We start from the raw sequence: 14,175 nt of genomic DNA, 5'->3' as shown, positions 1-14,175 counted from the left end.
GAGTCCCTGTTCCCCCGAGCACTACCAGGAGTGACTAGAAAAAACGGTCACAAGCTGGCAGAGGGTAAATTCAGATGAGGCATCAGGTGGCTTCAGATGAGGCATCCTGGGGGTCTTTAAGAGCAGGCTAGATGAACACCTTGCTGGGGTCGTTTGACCCCAGTACTCTTTCCTGCCATGGCAGGGGGCCGGACGCAACGATCTGCTCAGGACCCTTCTGACTCTAGAAACTATGAGGCGCTACTTCACTTTCAGGGCAGCTAGGATCCGGAATCAACTTCCAAGCGAAATGGTGCTGGCTTCTACCCTGGGGGTCTTCAAGACAAGGCTTGACAATCACCTTGCTGGGGTCGTTTGACCCCAGTACTCTTTCCTGCCATGGCAGAGGGTCGGACTTGATGATCTGCTCAGGTCCCTTCTAACCCTACTAACTATGAAACTATCTCCCGGTAGTAACCACAGGGTGTTCTTGCTGTGGTTTAATCAGGAATCATTTGTTGTGGGCAGGGGATGGCCCACAGGCCCCGTGTGAACACAACTTCTCTTGTAGCTGAAGACTATTTCTATAAACTGAACAATGTAAGAAGCACTTTTTATCTCCCTCCTGAAGGCAGGTTCCTGTGCAAGTTATCATTTAAAAAAAACAACAAGACAAAACATGGTCCTTTTCTGCATCTCAGTGCAATTTGAAAGGAGCACAGACACTACAGAAAATGCAACTGCATCTTGCTGCCACATAAAGCAGATGTCACAAGACACGTGACAGGGAACAGATAGGGGGACCATAGCCGTGTTGACAGCTAGCCCCTCAGCAACTCTGGGAAGAGGAATTCTTCTTGCTCCCTGCCCAACTCCCTCAGTAGAAGAGACCTTTACACTATATTCCAGTTTTATAGCACCTGCTGGCTCAGCCCCCACAGTACCACCTCTTTCCCAGCATGGTCTGAAACCCAAGGTGACCCCCACCTCCCACTCTACTTCCCATAGGAAGCCATTTCATAAGAACAGGGAAAGAGAACATATTTCTTTAGTGTATTCCTAGGGGCCAAAAACCCAGTGCTAAGCCATTTCACTAGCTTCTACACCCCAGGAGATTAGCTAGCCCTAAAGTGACATCCACCAGAAGAGACAGAATTTTCCTCCAAAGTGTAAAAAAAAAAAGCTGGGATTTGGAAGGTAAGAGCAAAGCCCCATCTCTAATAAAACCAGCTCAGCCTCCAAAATCCCTCCATTCATTCAGATTCTTACTGGAGAGTCTGTGGGAGAAGGCACCATTTCTTTGGAGTCTGCCGGCAGAAAGAGGCATGGAGGCTTCCGGGGAGGTTCTTCATCAAATATCAGTTTACCCACTGGAAAGTCACTGCATGTAAAGAATATATATTTTAAGCAGATCTCCAAGGAACAGAGTATGATGGCCAAACATGCAGCACCAAAAAATACTTATACAAAGTTTAAAGTGTCCCAAATCACTGGAGGGTAGGACTCCCTGATTCACACTCCCCAGGTCTGAGGAATCAATGGAAAATATGCTCCTTCAAAATTCATTTGAAGAAAAGAAGCCTCTATTATGCTGGTGGTGTTTCTACTTATGTCAAGGTACCTAGCACACAGACACTATGAGAGATGTATGCTATAGAAATGTCCATCGACATAATAGCCATCCAATTAAGAATATAAAGTAAACCTCAGTTAAGTTAAGCTGAGATCAGTTAGCTATTCATCCTCTTCCAGGGCAGGTAGATCAATTATTTTCTTCAGGTGTAAATTAAAAAGAGTTGAAGCACGCAGCTTTGGAACAACATATTCAGGTACATGGTTGGATTATTTGTAATCACACGGGAGGATTGTATTCTATACCAGTACTGGATAAATTGTGGCCTTTTACAGAACCCACATACTGCACATCTTAAGGAACTTTAATAAAAGGGACAGGTCACTCCTTGCAACTGCATAATCTACATGTCAAACTAAGCATGACAACCTGCTTTAGTTTCCCTCATATTGTCATGTTCCTGCCACCACATTCTTGTCTGTGGCTTTTCCTGCTCTAACATGTGACATTTAAGGAGAGGAAAAAAAGGAAAGCTGGTGAAATTACCCTGGTTCTGAAACCAGGCCACTCTTTAGAATTGTGATTCTGAACATTGGTCCAACAAACAATAAATCAGAACTGCCCACACTACATTGAATGGGCCACTAGATCCATGATCTCAGTCTGTATTAGCTTTCCTCACTAACCTGAGTCAAGTCCTATAAACAGAGCTTTCATACCAAGATTTTTCCCAACCCCATGGAGTTTCACAAAGTGTTCAGATGTACTCTGTGCCCATTTCTGTCAGTTTCCCAGCCTTAATTCCAACAGGTCTCATCTGTCCCACCTGGACATCAGATCAATTTGATCTGGCAGTGGAGCTGGAGAGGCGAAATCTGAATGAGCAGGATGCTGAACTGGAGGGCTAAGAGTGGTCGGGGAACTACATGGTGGGAGGATGCTCATCATTAGGCGGCCCCAGGCAGCAAGGTTTATGTTCATCTGAGAAGCTCGGAGAAACTCCTTTCCTGGAGGAGGTGAAATTAGCAGTGTTGCAATATGCACGTGGTATGTTAGAGCCATAGAATCATAGGGAAGTAGGGCTGGGAGGGACTTCAGGAGTCTACCTGCTCCAACCCCCTGCTCAAGGCAAGATCATCCCCTTCTAAGACATCCCATAGGAGAAGTATTTACCTAACCTGTTCTTAAAACTGCACAAGAAACCCCCTTCACAACTACCAGGCACAGGGCCTAAAAATGTCAAGAACCTGCACATGCCACAGATAAAGCAGGGAAACAAGGGCACTGTCAATGGCCTGCCACTACAGTGACAGGAAAGTTTATTAAAATACTCTCAAGAGATCCAAGGAAGAAGATGGTGCCCCCCACTAGCGAGAAAGGCAAACCCCCTCCACCCCCCACCAATCTATGCCAAGCTGATCTTGGGGTAAGATTCTTTCCTGATTCCAAATGTGGTAAGAGGGTAGGGGGAAAAAAAAAAAAGCAGCCAGACTTCTACCACTTGCCTAATGGAGTTGAGCTAGTGCTGTTCCCTAACAGACCTTCCTATTCACACATGCTAATCTGCAAGCATCTAAAACATAGCATCAAACTAGGTACTGCACCCCACTTCCCCCACCAGAGTGGGCATATGTTTGCCATTGGGTTACCTTTCTGTTTTGGGAAAATGCGTTTCTGGCGCTGCAGCTTGGACCTTCTCTCAATAACAGGGTTACAGAACATCACCTGACAGGAAAGCAGAGAAGACTCTTCAGAGACCTTTACTTGCCCTTTGAACACTAGCTTAGGCACACTGGGCCTCTGATCAAATACTTCATTCACATTCATTCAGGAAAGTAGGAGTCATTTGTTCAGGCATGGCCCAGACTGAGTTATGCTGCCTACATCCCACAGATTTCATCTTAATTCCATTTTTATTTAAAGTTAGGCCTTCCCACTATCTTGACAAAGGGACAGATCAGTTCAAAACATCTCTGCTATCTTTCACTTAAAGGACATCAACCAGCTTCTCAGACACTATCACACATCACTGATGAAATACAGCCATCTCAGGGGTGGGAAGCAGCAGTTGACCCATACCAAAAGAGTGATAAAAGGGGAAACTTTGCATAATCACGCTGTCACAGATCTCAACTTGGGTAAGATTCCCTGGAGAAATCTTTTCTAAGATTCTGTTCGCTAAGGAAGCAGGGCTGAAGGAGGACTCCCTAACAGTCTCTGTTTCCCTGAATTTTGTCATCATCCTTAGAAGGATGAGTGCGCCTCAAGGGGACCAGAACCTCCAATTCCAAGCAGTAGGAGTAATTCAGACCTGATCATTGAGACATTCCCTTTAATTAAAGTGTCCTCATTAACTCATAAAAACAAGGTTTGGCTTGCTTTTGTTCTGTTGCTCTCAGGTAATGTTAATGGCACCTCTCTAATCCTCCGTCTGGGCAATCATATACTCAAGTTGTACTATTACTCTCCCTGGTTTCAGCTGGTGATTTTGGCCCTCATTTGCAAAAGATATTCAAGAACCCAATTTACATTTAAATCAATAGGAGTTGGGCACCTACATGTCTTTGAGGATCTGGGATTAGCCAGCTGAGTCCAGATTGTTTCAGCTGAACAGGCCACTCCAGAATGCTGTCCCCCTTTACACCGTTCATTCTGGGGTCCTTAGCTCTTTTTAAGAGAGACACCACACCATTAACAGGGGGATGAAAAGAACTGCATTATGGATGTATCTTTAAACATTCAATTTGTTTTTGGATAAGTTGCCCTTGCAATAAATAAGGTTTATAAAAAAGAAAACAAGAAAAAAAATATTACATTGCAAAAGCCCATCTTTCCTCTTCCTCTCCCAGGGAGGAAGCAGATTACCTTGGAGGTAATCCCACCATTGACCAAGGATGGGAGACAGTCTATAGATTAGGGCAAGGAACTGTGACAAGACCCCAGGGCTCTTGTTCCAGCTCAGGCACTGACTCACTCATGTGTGGTATGTCACTTCACTAGTGCCTCAGCTGAACCCACCTGATGCAATGAAAGTTAAACTCCAAAGTTAAGCATCCAAAATAGGCCCAGGATGGGGACCACCCTGGAAAAGGAAGTCTGGAGCATTCACCTCTGCAAAAAGCGTCCCCTGGGGCTCAAGAGAGAGGCACATCCCGTGACGTTCATTATCGAGGAAGTCATCCAAACGCAAGAACTTCACTGCACACAGCTCTCTCCAGTCACGCCAATAAACTGCAATCTCCAGCTCTCTGGACTGCAAGAAGAGAAGTTTGGTAACGTCCCAGCTCCAGGTTTGGATCTCACACACAACACACTCTGAACTCTGCCTGGAGCTCTGGAGCAGAATCCTTTTCTTGCCTTGTAGAAAATCTGGGCAACTACATGATGCAGCATGCAAGACAGACACAGAAAGGAAGAGAAAACAGTCCCTTAAACCTTACTGCTTCTCACTTTCTCTAATCTTTGGTGAATTTTACCAGCTACAGTTCTTGGGAGGCACTCATGTTCAACTGATTCCCTGCAGCCTTTGATTTGAGACTGACCCTCACTGTGAGTTATCCTGAAGTAAGCTGTATTGCAGGTAAAACGGAATGAAGCGGCTCACCTGGGGACTGAGGGACATCAGATGTGTTCAGGCTGAAGTTCTGCCAAAGCACTACTGCCTTCAGGGCAGACAGAGATAACAGTACTTAACAAGTGTAAGGGGGACAGTTCAAATAAAGGAGTTGGTTCAAACAGAGCAGCAAGTTAAATGAGTAAAGTGAATAAAGTGAAATAACAAACAGCTACAACACAGGGGACCTGAGGGCAAGACCAGAGATCCCTGACCCTACTATTTTTATCATGCTTACCCGATCCAGCTCAATAGCAAAGCTCTGGTCCCATGCCTGGTTATTAACTGGCCCCCAGGTTGTCTGACCAACCACTTTATTGTCCACTTTGAGCACCGCAAGCACCTCATCTAGACAAGGAAGAAAGCATTTGTTACTATGTTTCGCAAGATACTGCTTTCTAAGACATCCTTCCTAGAGGTGCCTCCCTCACCCAGTCAGATTTCTAGCACAGAAGAAATCCACTAAAGAGAAAGATGACCAGATGGCTCATCCTCTACTTCATTATTTCAGGAGCCAAATGCTCCAGGTTACCCATCACTGTGCTCACAGCACACTGTTAGGAGACACCAGAACCACAAAAGTACCATCACTGATCCAACTGGGAACATCATACTCACTACATAGCTCCTCGTTCCGCAAGTGCTTTCCTGCAGTGCTGAGGCCATAGATGCCCATACCAGCCCTTGCTCTGGTCAGGGACCACAGGTCACTTGGAGATGCATGGATAGGAGATGAAGCAGCCATTCGGGAACGTCCTGGAACCTTCTCCAACAGATCCTGACACCCCATCAGTCTCACTTCCAGTGTTCCTGAGGAATTGCAGCGTACCAAAGAAGGTTATGTCTAGAAAAGTTAAACTGTTCCATTCAGTCTGCTCTCACGTGGGCCCAGAACCCTTTTAGCTTTGCTTTTTAGATCACAGGTTCAAACCCAACCTAGCTCAGCAGTGACTGAAAGCCATCACCATCTGACATTTTGTAGAGGCTAGCACAAAGCTAAGTCAATGTCCTCAGTCCAGTTCCTAGCACACCATGTGTCCACATCACAATGACGACAAGGGAAACCCATTCAACTCGGCTTCTCCCCACAACAAACTTCACAGAATTCAAGTACCTGTAAGAGCTGTAGGTTTGATCAATGAAGTAGAAGGCTGGACCCTGCCATGCTGGGCTCCCAGAGAAGAAATGCTTACTAGCTCCTGCTTGATGGCTGCCCGCTTTGGGTGATCAGGAGAAATCTCATTAAGCTGCCGTTCCAGAGACAAACGCAGCAAATCAATCTTCTGAGATGATTCTTGCAAGCGGCCTTGAGCCTAGTAACATGACACAGAGAAAAAACTGGTATAGGCTTTGAACTGCCAGACCAGGGCACTACTGGGCCTTTGCAAACTCAAAGGCCAGATGCCATCCTGTTTGCAGAGGATGGCAAGAGACAGCACCACTTATTCCGCCCAAGTCATTGCTTTGTGGGATGAGAGGGATATAGCCCTCTTCACAAACTCTCACCAATGTATTTCCCACTTGAACAATGCACCTTTAGGAAAAGAAGCTGAGGATATGTGCTCCAATGCTCTTCTTACCATTCCAGTACACTAATCAGCAGAGCAGAAGTTTGGTCTTCTAAAGGCGATTACTAAATATTGCTGGCATGATGAATCTTCACGCTGAATAATTACTATAGCTAATACTATGCACGGGGATACAGCTTTGACTAAAGCTTTCAAAGCATTTTATGATAAGTAATTCTTGAAAGAGCCCTGCAGGGTACATGAGAGTTTTTCCCATTAGACAGATGAGTCAACTGAGGCAAAGAAAAGTGAGTTGCCCCAAGTTACACAGCAAACCAGTGGCAGAGCTAAAAAGTTGTGACTCACTTTTACCTGTTCTAAAGGCTAAGCAACATTTTTTTTCCTGGTTTGCTGCGAGTGTTCTCCCTCACTAGCTTTATTGCCAAAGTGAGTTCTGAAATGCAAATCAAACCACCACAGCATATGTAGAGGACTGTCTATGCGCTAGGTCAGTGGTTTTCAATCTTTTTTCATTTGTGACTCCTAAAAATTTTTGAATGGAGGTGCAGACCCCTTTGAATTGTAGTCACATGCTTTTGATTGATCATAGTCATCTTTAATGGACCCCTTAGACATAGCTTGCAGACCACCAAAGGTCCATGGACCACAGGTTGAAAGCCACTGCACTAGGTTAAAGGCACTGCCATTATGCACTACAGGCAATGAGTAAGATGACAAGGACAATATGCTCTCACTCATACTGCCAGTAACAGTCAGAAGGCTGAGTAGAGGTACACCTTATAAACTAACTGAATCAGACATGCATAAGCTTTTATGGGTGAGGGCTCACTTCATCATCTCCAATTCAGTCTGTTAGGTGCATCTCTACTTTGCCTTCTCCAGCCTAAGGCAAGTCATTATCGACCCTTCAGAGAGCTGAAGTGGTACCTACCTCAGCCAACAGCTTGCGATCCTGCACCCGGCTGCCTCCTAGGATCTTCACCACATTTTTTGCCCCCTCTGCCACAGCAGCTTCAATGCGTAGGTGATGCTGCAGCTCCTCAATGCGCAGCTCCAGAAGGCTGATGTTAGCTCCTGTCCTCACTGGTGGTGTTGGAGATAAACAGAGCAATCAGGCAAGCAAGAGGCTGAGCATACCACACTGCAAGTGTTGCTTCAGAAACATCCCTTCAGTGCCATCGGATGTATCCAACATCCTACCTGCTGGATCCACTGCATCCTCCGTGCCTCCTGCCAACTGAGACACCTTCACAATCTGCATACGGATTATCTCGATCTTCATCTTGCTGTCCTGAAGCATCTGCTGGGCAGTAGCAAACAGTTTCCAATCCTGACAAAAGAGAATGGGTGGTTAGAGATCTAGACAGATCAGCAATGAATCTGAATAGTGTGTTAAGCTGGGAGGAGGATGGGGTGCTACTACATCCAAGGACAAAGGGTTGCAGAAGATCTTGAAACCATCGTAACTGATTGTACAGAGGAAATACATAAGGATCGAGTTCCTTAATTTATAACCATTGTATACAGAGATAAGGACCCTGGGATGTGTTAGGATCCCACAGATATAATTAATTACTATGGGACAGTCCTAACCTATGGACATACTCAACCAATAAAAGACAGGTCTGATGTTGTAGCAATTGAATCCTGTGATCTTTGGTCAATTGCACTGACAGAGTTGAGGGAGACTAAATAAACTGCAATATCCCAACCTAATTTAGCATAAGTGTCTTAAAAAAAATGATTACATTTAAATTACCCTGACTCTTAAATACAATTATTAAATAAAATTATTCCAGATCTGACAAATGGGACAGGTGGAAAAAATACAGTAAATCCCTAAAAATGTCTCTCCAATAATTCATCTCCAGGGTTACTGTGCACTCTGACCTATTTCAAACTCTCTTGCGATTAGGAGTATCATACCAATTAGGTATGCATCAGAAACTTGTTGACGTGGGACAGAGGCACACAAAGGACATATCACAACAGTTTTCCATTTCATTTTGCTATCTGTCCTTAGGTAAGGTCATTTGGTACCGTTCTGTCCTACCACTTCCCTACTGTGCCAGGTTCTCCGGAAGCAGCATATTTTGTCTGTAATCAAACAAATGTAACACTGCCAACGTACTTCATAGGTAAGTTCAAGAGACCCCACTGCAGGCAAATATGGAATAACCTGCTTCCCTGGGAAGTCTCTATCTGCAGTTAGGAGGTCAGAAATGAGCTTAAACCCCAGAAGCACAAGCTTTTATGCCCAGTGAAACTTGTTTTTTTTATTCTGCTTAGTTCTTGGACTCAGCTACAAACATCCTGAAGCTACAAGTCTGAAGCAAGCAGCATTAACAGTATCACTCACCCATAGGCTAGAATGTCAGCCTGTTCCACAGCTGTACGTCATGCCAGAACTGCACAGCTGGGGCTTAGACAAACAGCCTGAAATGAACCCTACATTAAAGCACACTCACACCCAGATCTGCAGTACACAGTCTGTGTTTGCACTTTTATTAAATCTTGCTTCAAGGTGCCCCTTGCTCCCTCATGACCATTCTCATTCCTGCTAAACAACGCTCACCTTCGATGCTGTGTTTGAATACATCTGGATTATGTTCTCAGCTCCCTGTTTCACCTTCATCTCAATGTGCAGCTGTTTTTTAAGAGCCTCAGTCCTCCTTGCCACCAGGCTCGAGTCCTGTTCCCAGAGACAAGGGTCTGGAGACCTAGACTCATCTGTGAAACAACAAAGTGACCTCTGTCATTCTCTCTCTTTTGGATCCCACACAGGGTTCCTGATGGGATGAGGGGGGAGAGTGCAAATATGGGTTCACCTGAGGAACAAGCTCTCCTACCTGCTTGTGTCTCCTTTTCTAATAACAACCCTATGCTGAGGAATTACAGATTTCTTGGGAAGAAGCCCCCAGGATGCCACCACCTCCACTCTCCAATTCAGGCCTCCTGTCTGGAGCTTGCCTGTTGGATTCTGTCTGAAGACGCTGCCCCAAGCTCTGCAAATCAGTTTGCATCCTTCTGAACCTCATCCACATCCAGTGCTCTCATTTAGCCTTCTCCCCCCTCATATTCAGTGTCACCTCCTTCCATCTTGGTAAACGACATTCCCAACTTTCCCACACTTTGGTTTCTCTCTACACTGCTCATCTTAACTAGATGTATGCAGAGACAAATCGAGGTTCCTTTCCTGAATGGAAGCAATTCTTACTTCCTGGCTTAGCACCCAAAACAAGTTGGCTCCAAGGAAAAGGCTGAAGCTATCTGACCAGCTTACCCCACAAATCCTGACCCAAGACCTACCTGTCTTTCTCTCTGGTTTCTCCGTTATTACAATGCGGGCATTAAGCTCCTGAAGCTCCCAGTGCAGCTGCTCCAGTTTCCGACTGGAAGATTTCAGCATGTGCTCTACATGTACAAGGTTCTTCCTGTCTGTTGTCACCTTGCGCAGGTTCTCTGTCCCCTCTTTGATCTTCAGTTCCTTCTGGATGGCCCGACGAATTAGTTCCTTTTCATCTTCAAGTTTCTGCTGGAAACCTGGATCCATGAAGTTTACCCCATCACTCAGCTGCTGAATACAGCTGCCCTGCAATCAACCAGTATCAGGAAGAAAGTTACAGAGATTACAAGGCAACATAAGGGTGAATGAGCAATATATGTATGGACTTCTGTAACTACATCTTAAGTTGAGAGCAGCTCGACCAAAATCCTTTGATCCAACCCATCACTAACACATAAAAGAAGATCAGATCTAAATTTGAATTTGATGATGTGGAGCTCATGTTTGATCTTAATATATCCCAACTTAACACCCAGAACCGAGGCTATGCAATTCCTCACCAGGTTTTCTTCTTGCCATTTAATACCTTTATTTATATATTGATGGCCCTTAACTATGAAAAAGCAAGCTGTAATTTGTCTTTATTTTTGTCAGAAGTAAGTTTCTTTCACATTAGGTAGAAGATGCAGATCTACATCTAAATGGTCTTGAATTACCAACTGCCCCAAAGTCAGACACAGACTGAGCACCTAGAACTTCCTGCCTCATCACAGCTGTGCTTTCATTGCATGGACAGCCACAACCTCCTCCTGGGGAAGAAAGATACCTTAAATCCCTCACCTGTTTTGTAAATGAATGAGCAAAGTTGTCGCTCATCACCAGCAACTATTCTTGAAAAGGTAGCCAATGTCATTTGCAAGCAGCAAGATTGATTTGGAATATTTGCTTTATACGCTGACAACATTAACATCTGTTTTTGGCTTTGCCTTTTAAATCAAATTTAAACCTATTTATCTGGGTGAGAGGTGGCTCAGTGACAGCTCCGGAGAGCCATACCCTATTGACAGCCTCTGACAACAAATATGTAGCACAGGCGGTAGCAGGGCAAGCTCTCTTACCCTGTAAGCATGTTTTCAACTCAGGCAGGAGTACTTAGCACCTCATCCAAAAAGAGATGCTGCTGACTCCATCACTTATTGAGGGAACAGAAAGCCACTCTGAGCAAGAGACTAGGTTCTATATAGGCAGAGGGATTTTAAAGCAAGGACAGTGATTAAATTAACATTAATACTCCCACTTTTACACAAAACGCAGAGTTGAGAGATAAAAGTTCCTTGTACATTGTGACATGCCCAATAACACCCAACAAATCAGTGGCAGGGTGAGGTATGGAACCAAGGAACCCTGGGTTACTGCCGTACTGTTAGACGGCACATGCAACAGTAGGATGCAGAGGCATTAGGAAGCCGTCTTCAGCTACAAGGCACGTACCAATGGCGCACAAACCACAACTGTTTAATCGTTTTATTGTTATCTAAAATCTTGTACCACAAAGTCAGACTTCTGGAACACGCTTTCCAAATTTCATTCTTAAATCCGGTGCTGCTTAAATTTCAGCTTAATGGCAAACAAATAAGAGAGACAGACCTACACAAACTATTTTTAGATGTGACTTAAACCCGAGTCAGTTCCGCTAGCAAGCCAGGATAGCCAAAATAGGAGCTGTTAGGAGTGGGAACAAAACAAAGTCATTCAGATTAACATCCCGATTCCAGGAAGTTTTCACCCATCTAGCAAATCCAGGATTCAAGCCAAAGTCTTGAAAATACCAAAGGTTGCATCAGAAGGTTTTGAATCATGGAGCCCTTGAGTCACTCAGCCAAACTCTACCAGCTCTCGGTCAGGAAAAAAATCAAAAAGCCTTTTGTCCAATATCTAGTCAGTGACTAACAGGAATCTGTTCTTCCAATTCTATTTTAAACAAATATTTGGAAAAGATGGGCAAATTTATTTTCTTCCCAATCCATACTGACGGGAGTATGTACGCACACCAATCTGGCTCAGACCAGTAAACTAGGGTGGGTGGCCAATGCAAGCTGAGTGCTGGCAAAAGATACTGAAACAAACAGACATCCTTCATTTATTCACAGAAAAGGTGTGGAGCAGGCAGCTGCAAGGCAATTTTCCTCCAAGCTACTCCCTGCCAAACACATGGGCTGAAAGCCAGCTTATGTGCCTTGTCCATTTTCTAAATATAAGTATATTTAGAACACATATAGCCAGGGTCATCGTGTGAGACTGGATCTTCTCCTCTTGTGTGGATCAGATGATACCACAGTACTGGCACTGACTGTACTGGGGGGGAGGAAATCAAACGTGTTCCACTATCATAGACAGCGCAAGGGATGTATGTTTTGCACTCGTGTCAATTAATTTCTCACGTTCATTTGCAAGAGTGGTTTAGGAAAGTTGGTGGGGCATCAAGAAACTGCCACTGCTCATGCTGCAGCTGTTCTGTGGTTCCCAGAGAAGGTCAGTCTCCTAGACTATGTCTGCAATGCAATCACAAAATGCACTTGCAGCTCAGCAGCATACCGGAGCTGCCTTCACTCAGCTGGTTTTGGTACTGATCCCAGCATGGCTGCAGCAGCATGGGATTGAGCTTCACCCAATACATACTTCCCCAGGGTCCTAGACAGGCAGGTGCAGCTCAAACTGAAGGGGCTAGACCAGTGCTGCTCAACTAGTGTACCACAGCATCCAGGGTGCCAGGAGATCCTTTTAAGGGCGACATGCAATATTAACACCTACAGATGATTCACACAATAGACCTATAGAGATTTCCAAGAGGAAACCATAAGTGAGTGTCAAAACTTTCTCACCCGCAGCAGTTGTTCTGAGTTCTTTACAACCAAAGAATCGCTGATATTTTTCTGTAGTTAAAAAAAAAAAAAGAGTGAAACTAAAAGCTGGCATTTTCTAAAGGGAAGAGATGCCTTGAATTTAAAATGGTTGAGAATCCCTGAGCTAAACCAACATCAGCACCTAAGTTACCTAGCTTGGGTTATATCAGGTACACATACAAAAACAGCAGTCGCACCTTTGGATTGCAATGCAAAGTTATCCCCGCTGACATAAATTGCACTGGTTTTTGAGAGGTTTTAAATCACGCCCTTACTTAACCCAGCACAACGCTGTGCCTAGACCCACGGTGACTCAGAACACTTTCCTCTGAACTGAAAGCATTTGTTAGGGGGGAACAAGGGAACTACCCATGACATCAGCTCCTTCCCAGGCCCAGGGGACCATGCGGGAATGCGCCTTGCACAGATTCGCTGGAGCTTTTCCCAGATTTGTTTTCGAGCGCCTGAAGAGACATGAAATCCTTCCCCTCCCGTGGGAGAGGTTGGCAGAACCGGAGGCATCTCGTAAGAGCCGAAGAATCGCCATACAAAAAACTAGAGCTCTTGGGTCCAAAATGGTACCTTTTATTGGACCAATTGGGAAATGGCAAGAAAATTGTCCTTTTCTGCAAGCTTTCGGCATCAGAGTCCCTTCGTGTGCAGCAGCACGGACGATAGGTCCATCTTGCCCAGCGTGTCAGGCAGAGGCTGGGCAGAGAGTGAACTTCCTCAGCCGGACAAAGGGCATTTGTACCCCAACACTCGCTAGGCAGAATTTTTCCACAACAATTTGAGCGGGTCTCGTGAAAGACAGCAGATTTACCCTCAGCCCCTCGTCCTTGGACCCACGCCCCTGGGACCGAGGAGGATTGTGGCCGGGGGAGAGCCCCCAGCACGGCAGGCCGGGAAGGCTCGGTCCCATCCTCCGGACCGCGGCCGGCCCCTCGCGAGTCTCTCAGCTCCTGGCGGCCCCTCGCGACCTGGCAGCCCGCGCGCTTCGCCCCAGGCCCCTCGCTCCTGAGGCGGGCGAGACGGCCGGCACCAAACCGCAGCGCGGGGGCACCCAGGTCTCCCCACTGGGGTTTCTCCTCCTTGGGAGCCATCCTGCCTCCACCTCCTCCGGCTCCTGCTCCTCAGCCCCCGCCCCAGGACCGGGCTCTTGCTCACCCCTGCCCAGCCAGGGGCTGTCCGCCGGGCCGCCCGGATCTCACCTGCCAGGGGCCGGCGCCCGCCATGGCGCCCGCAGCCTCCTCTCCCCACGGAGCCGCCACAGCTGCTGCCGCCGGCACTTT

General features: G+C 45.9%; 1 protein-coding gene across 1 annotated transcript in view; it reads right to left on the bottom strand.

Moving 5' to 3' along the window:
* Positions 1-14,169, bottom strand: part of PKN3 (protein kinase N3) — a 28,515-nt gene extending 14,346 nt beyond the window's left edge. Inside the window, exons 1-12 of the mRNA XM_019510600.1 lie at positions 14,095-14,169; positions 10,004-10,286; positions 9,270-9,424; positions 7,895-8,024; positions 7,626-7,777; positions 6,280-6,478; positions 5,784-5,975; positions 5,404-5,513; positions 4,662-4,805; positions 3,202-3,277; positions 2,379-2,559; positions 1,249-1,360 (exon numbers count right to left, since the gene is read on the bottom strand). Coding sequence (XP_019366145.1) covers positions 1,249-1,360; positions 2,379-2,559; positions 3,202-3,277; positions 4,662-4,805; positions 5,404-5,513; positions 5,784-5,975; positions 6,280-6,478; positions 7,626-7,777; positions 7,895-8,024; positions 9,270-9,424; positions 10,004-10,286; positions 14,095-14,118 — 1,758 coding nt within the window. The 5' untranslated portion in view covers positions 14,119-14,169. The remainder of the gene's footprint in view (positions 1-1,248; positions 1,361-2,378; positions 2,560-3,201; positions 3,278-4,661; positions 4,806-5,403; positions 5,514-5,783; positions 5,976-6,279; positions 6,479-7,625; positions 7,778-7,894; positions 8,025-9,269; positions 9,425-10,003; positions 10,287-14,094) is intronic.
* Between the last annotated feature and the right edge of the window lie 6 nt (positions 14,170-14,175).

Source organism: Gavialis gangeticus, unplaced genomic scaffold (assembly GCF_001723915.1).
Source record: "Gavialis gangeticus isolate Ggan-Ray unplaced genomic scaffold, GavGan_comp1, whole genome shotgun sequence".
Lineage (NCBI taxonomy): Eukaryota > Metazoa > Chordata > Crocodylia > Gavialidae > Gavialis > Gavialis gangeticus.
This window is presented reverse-complemented; position numbering and strand designations above follow the sequence as displayed.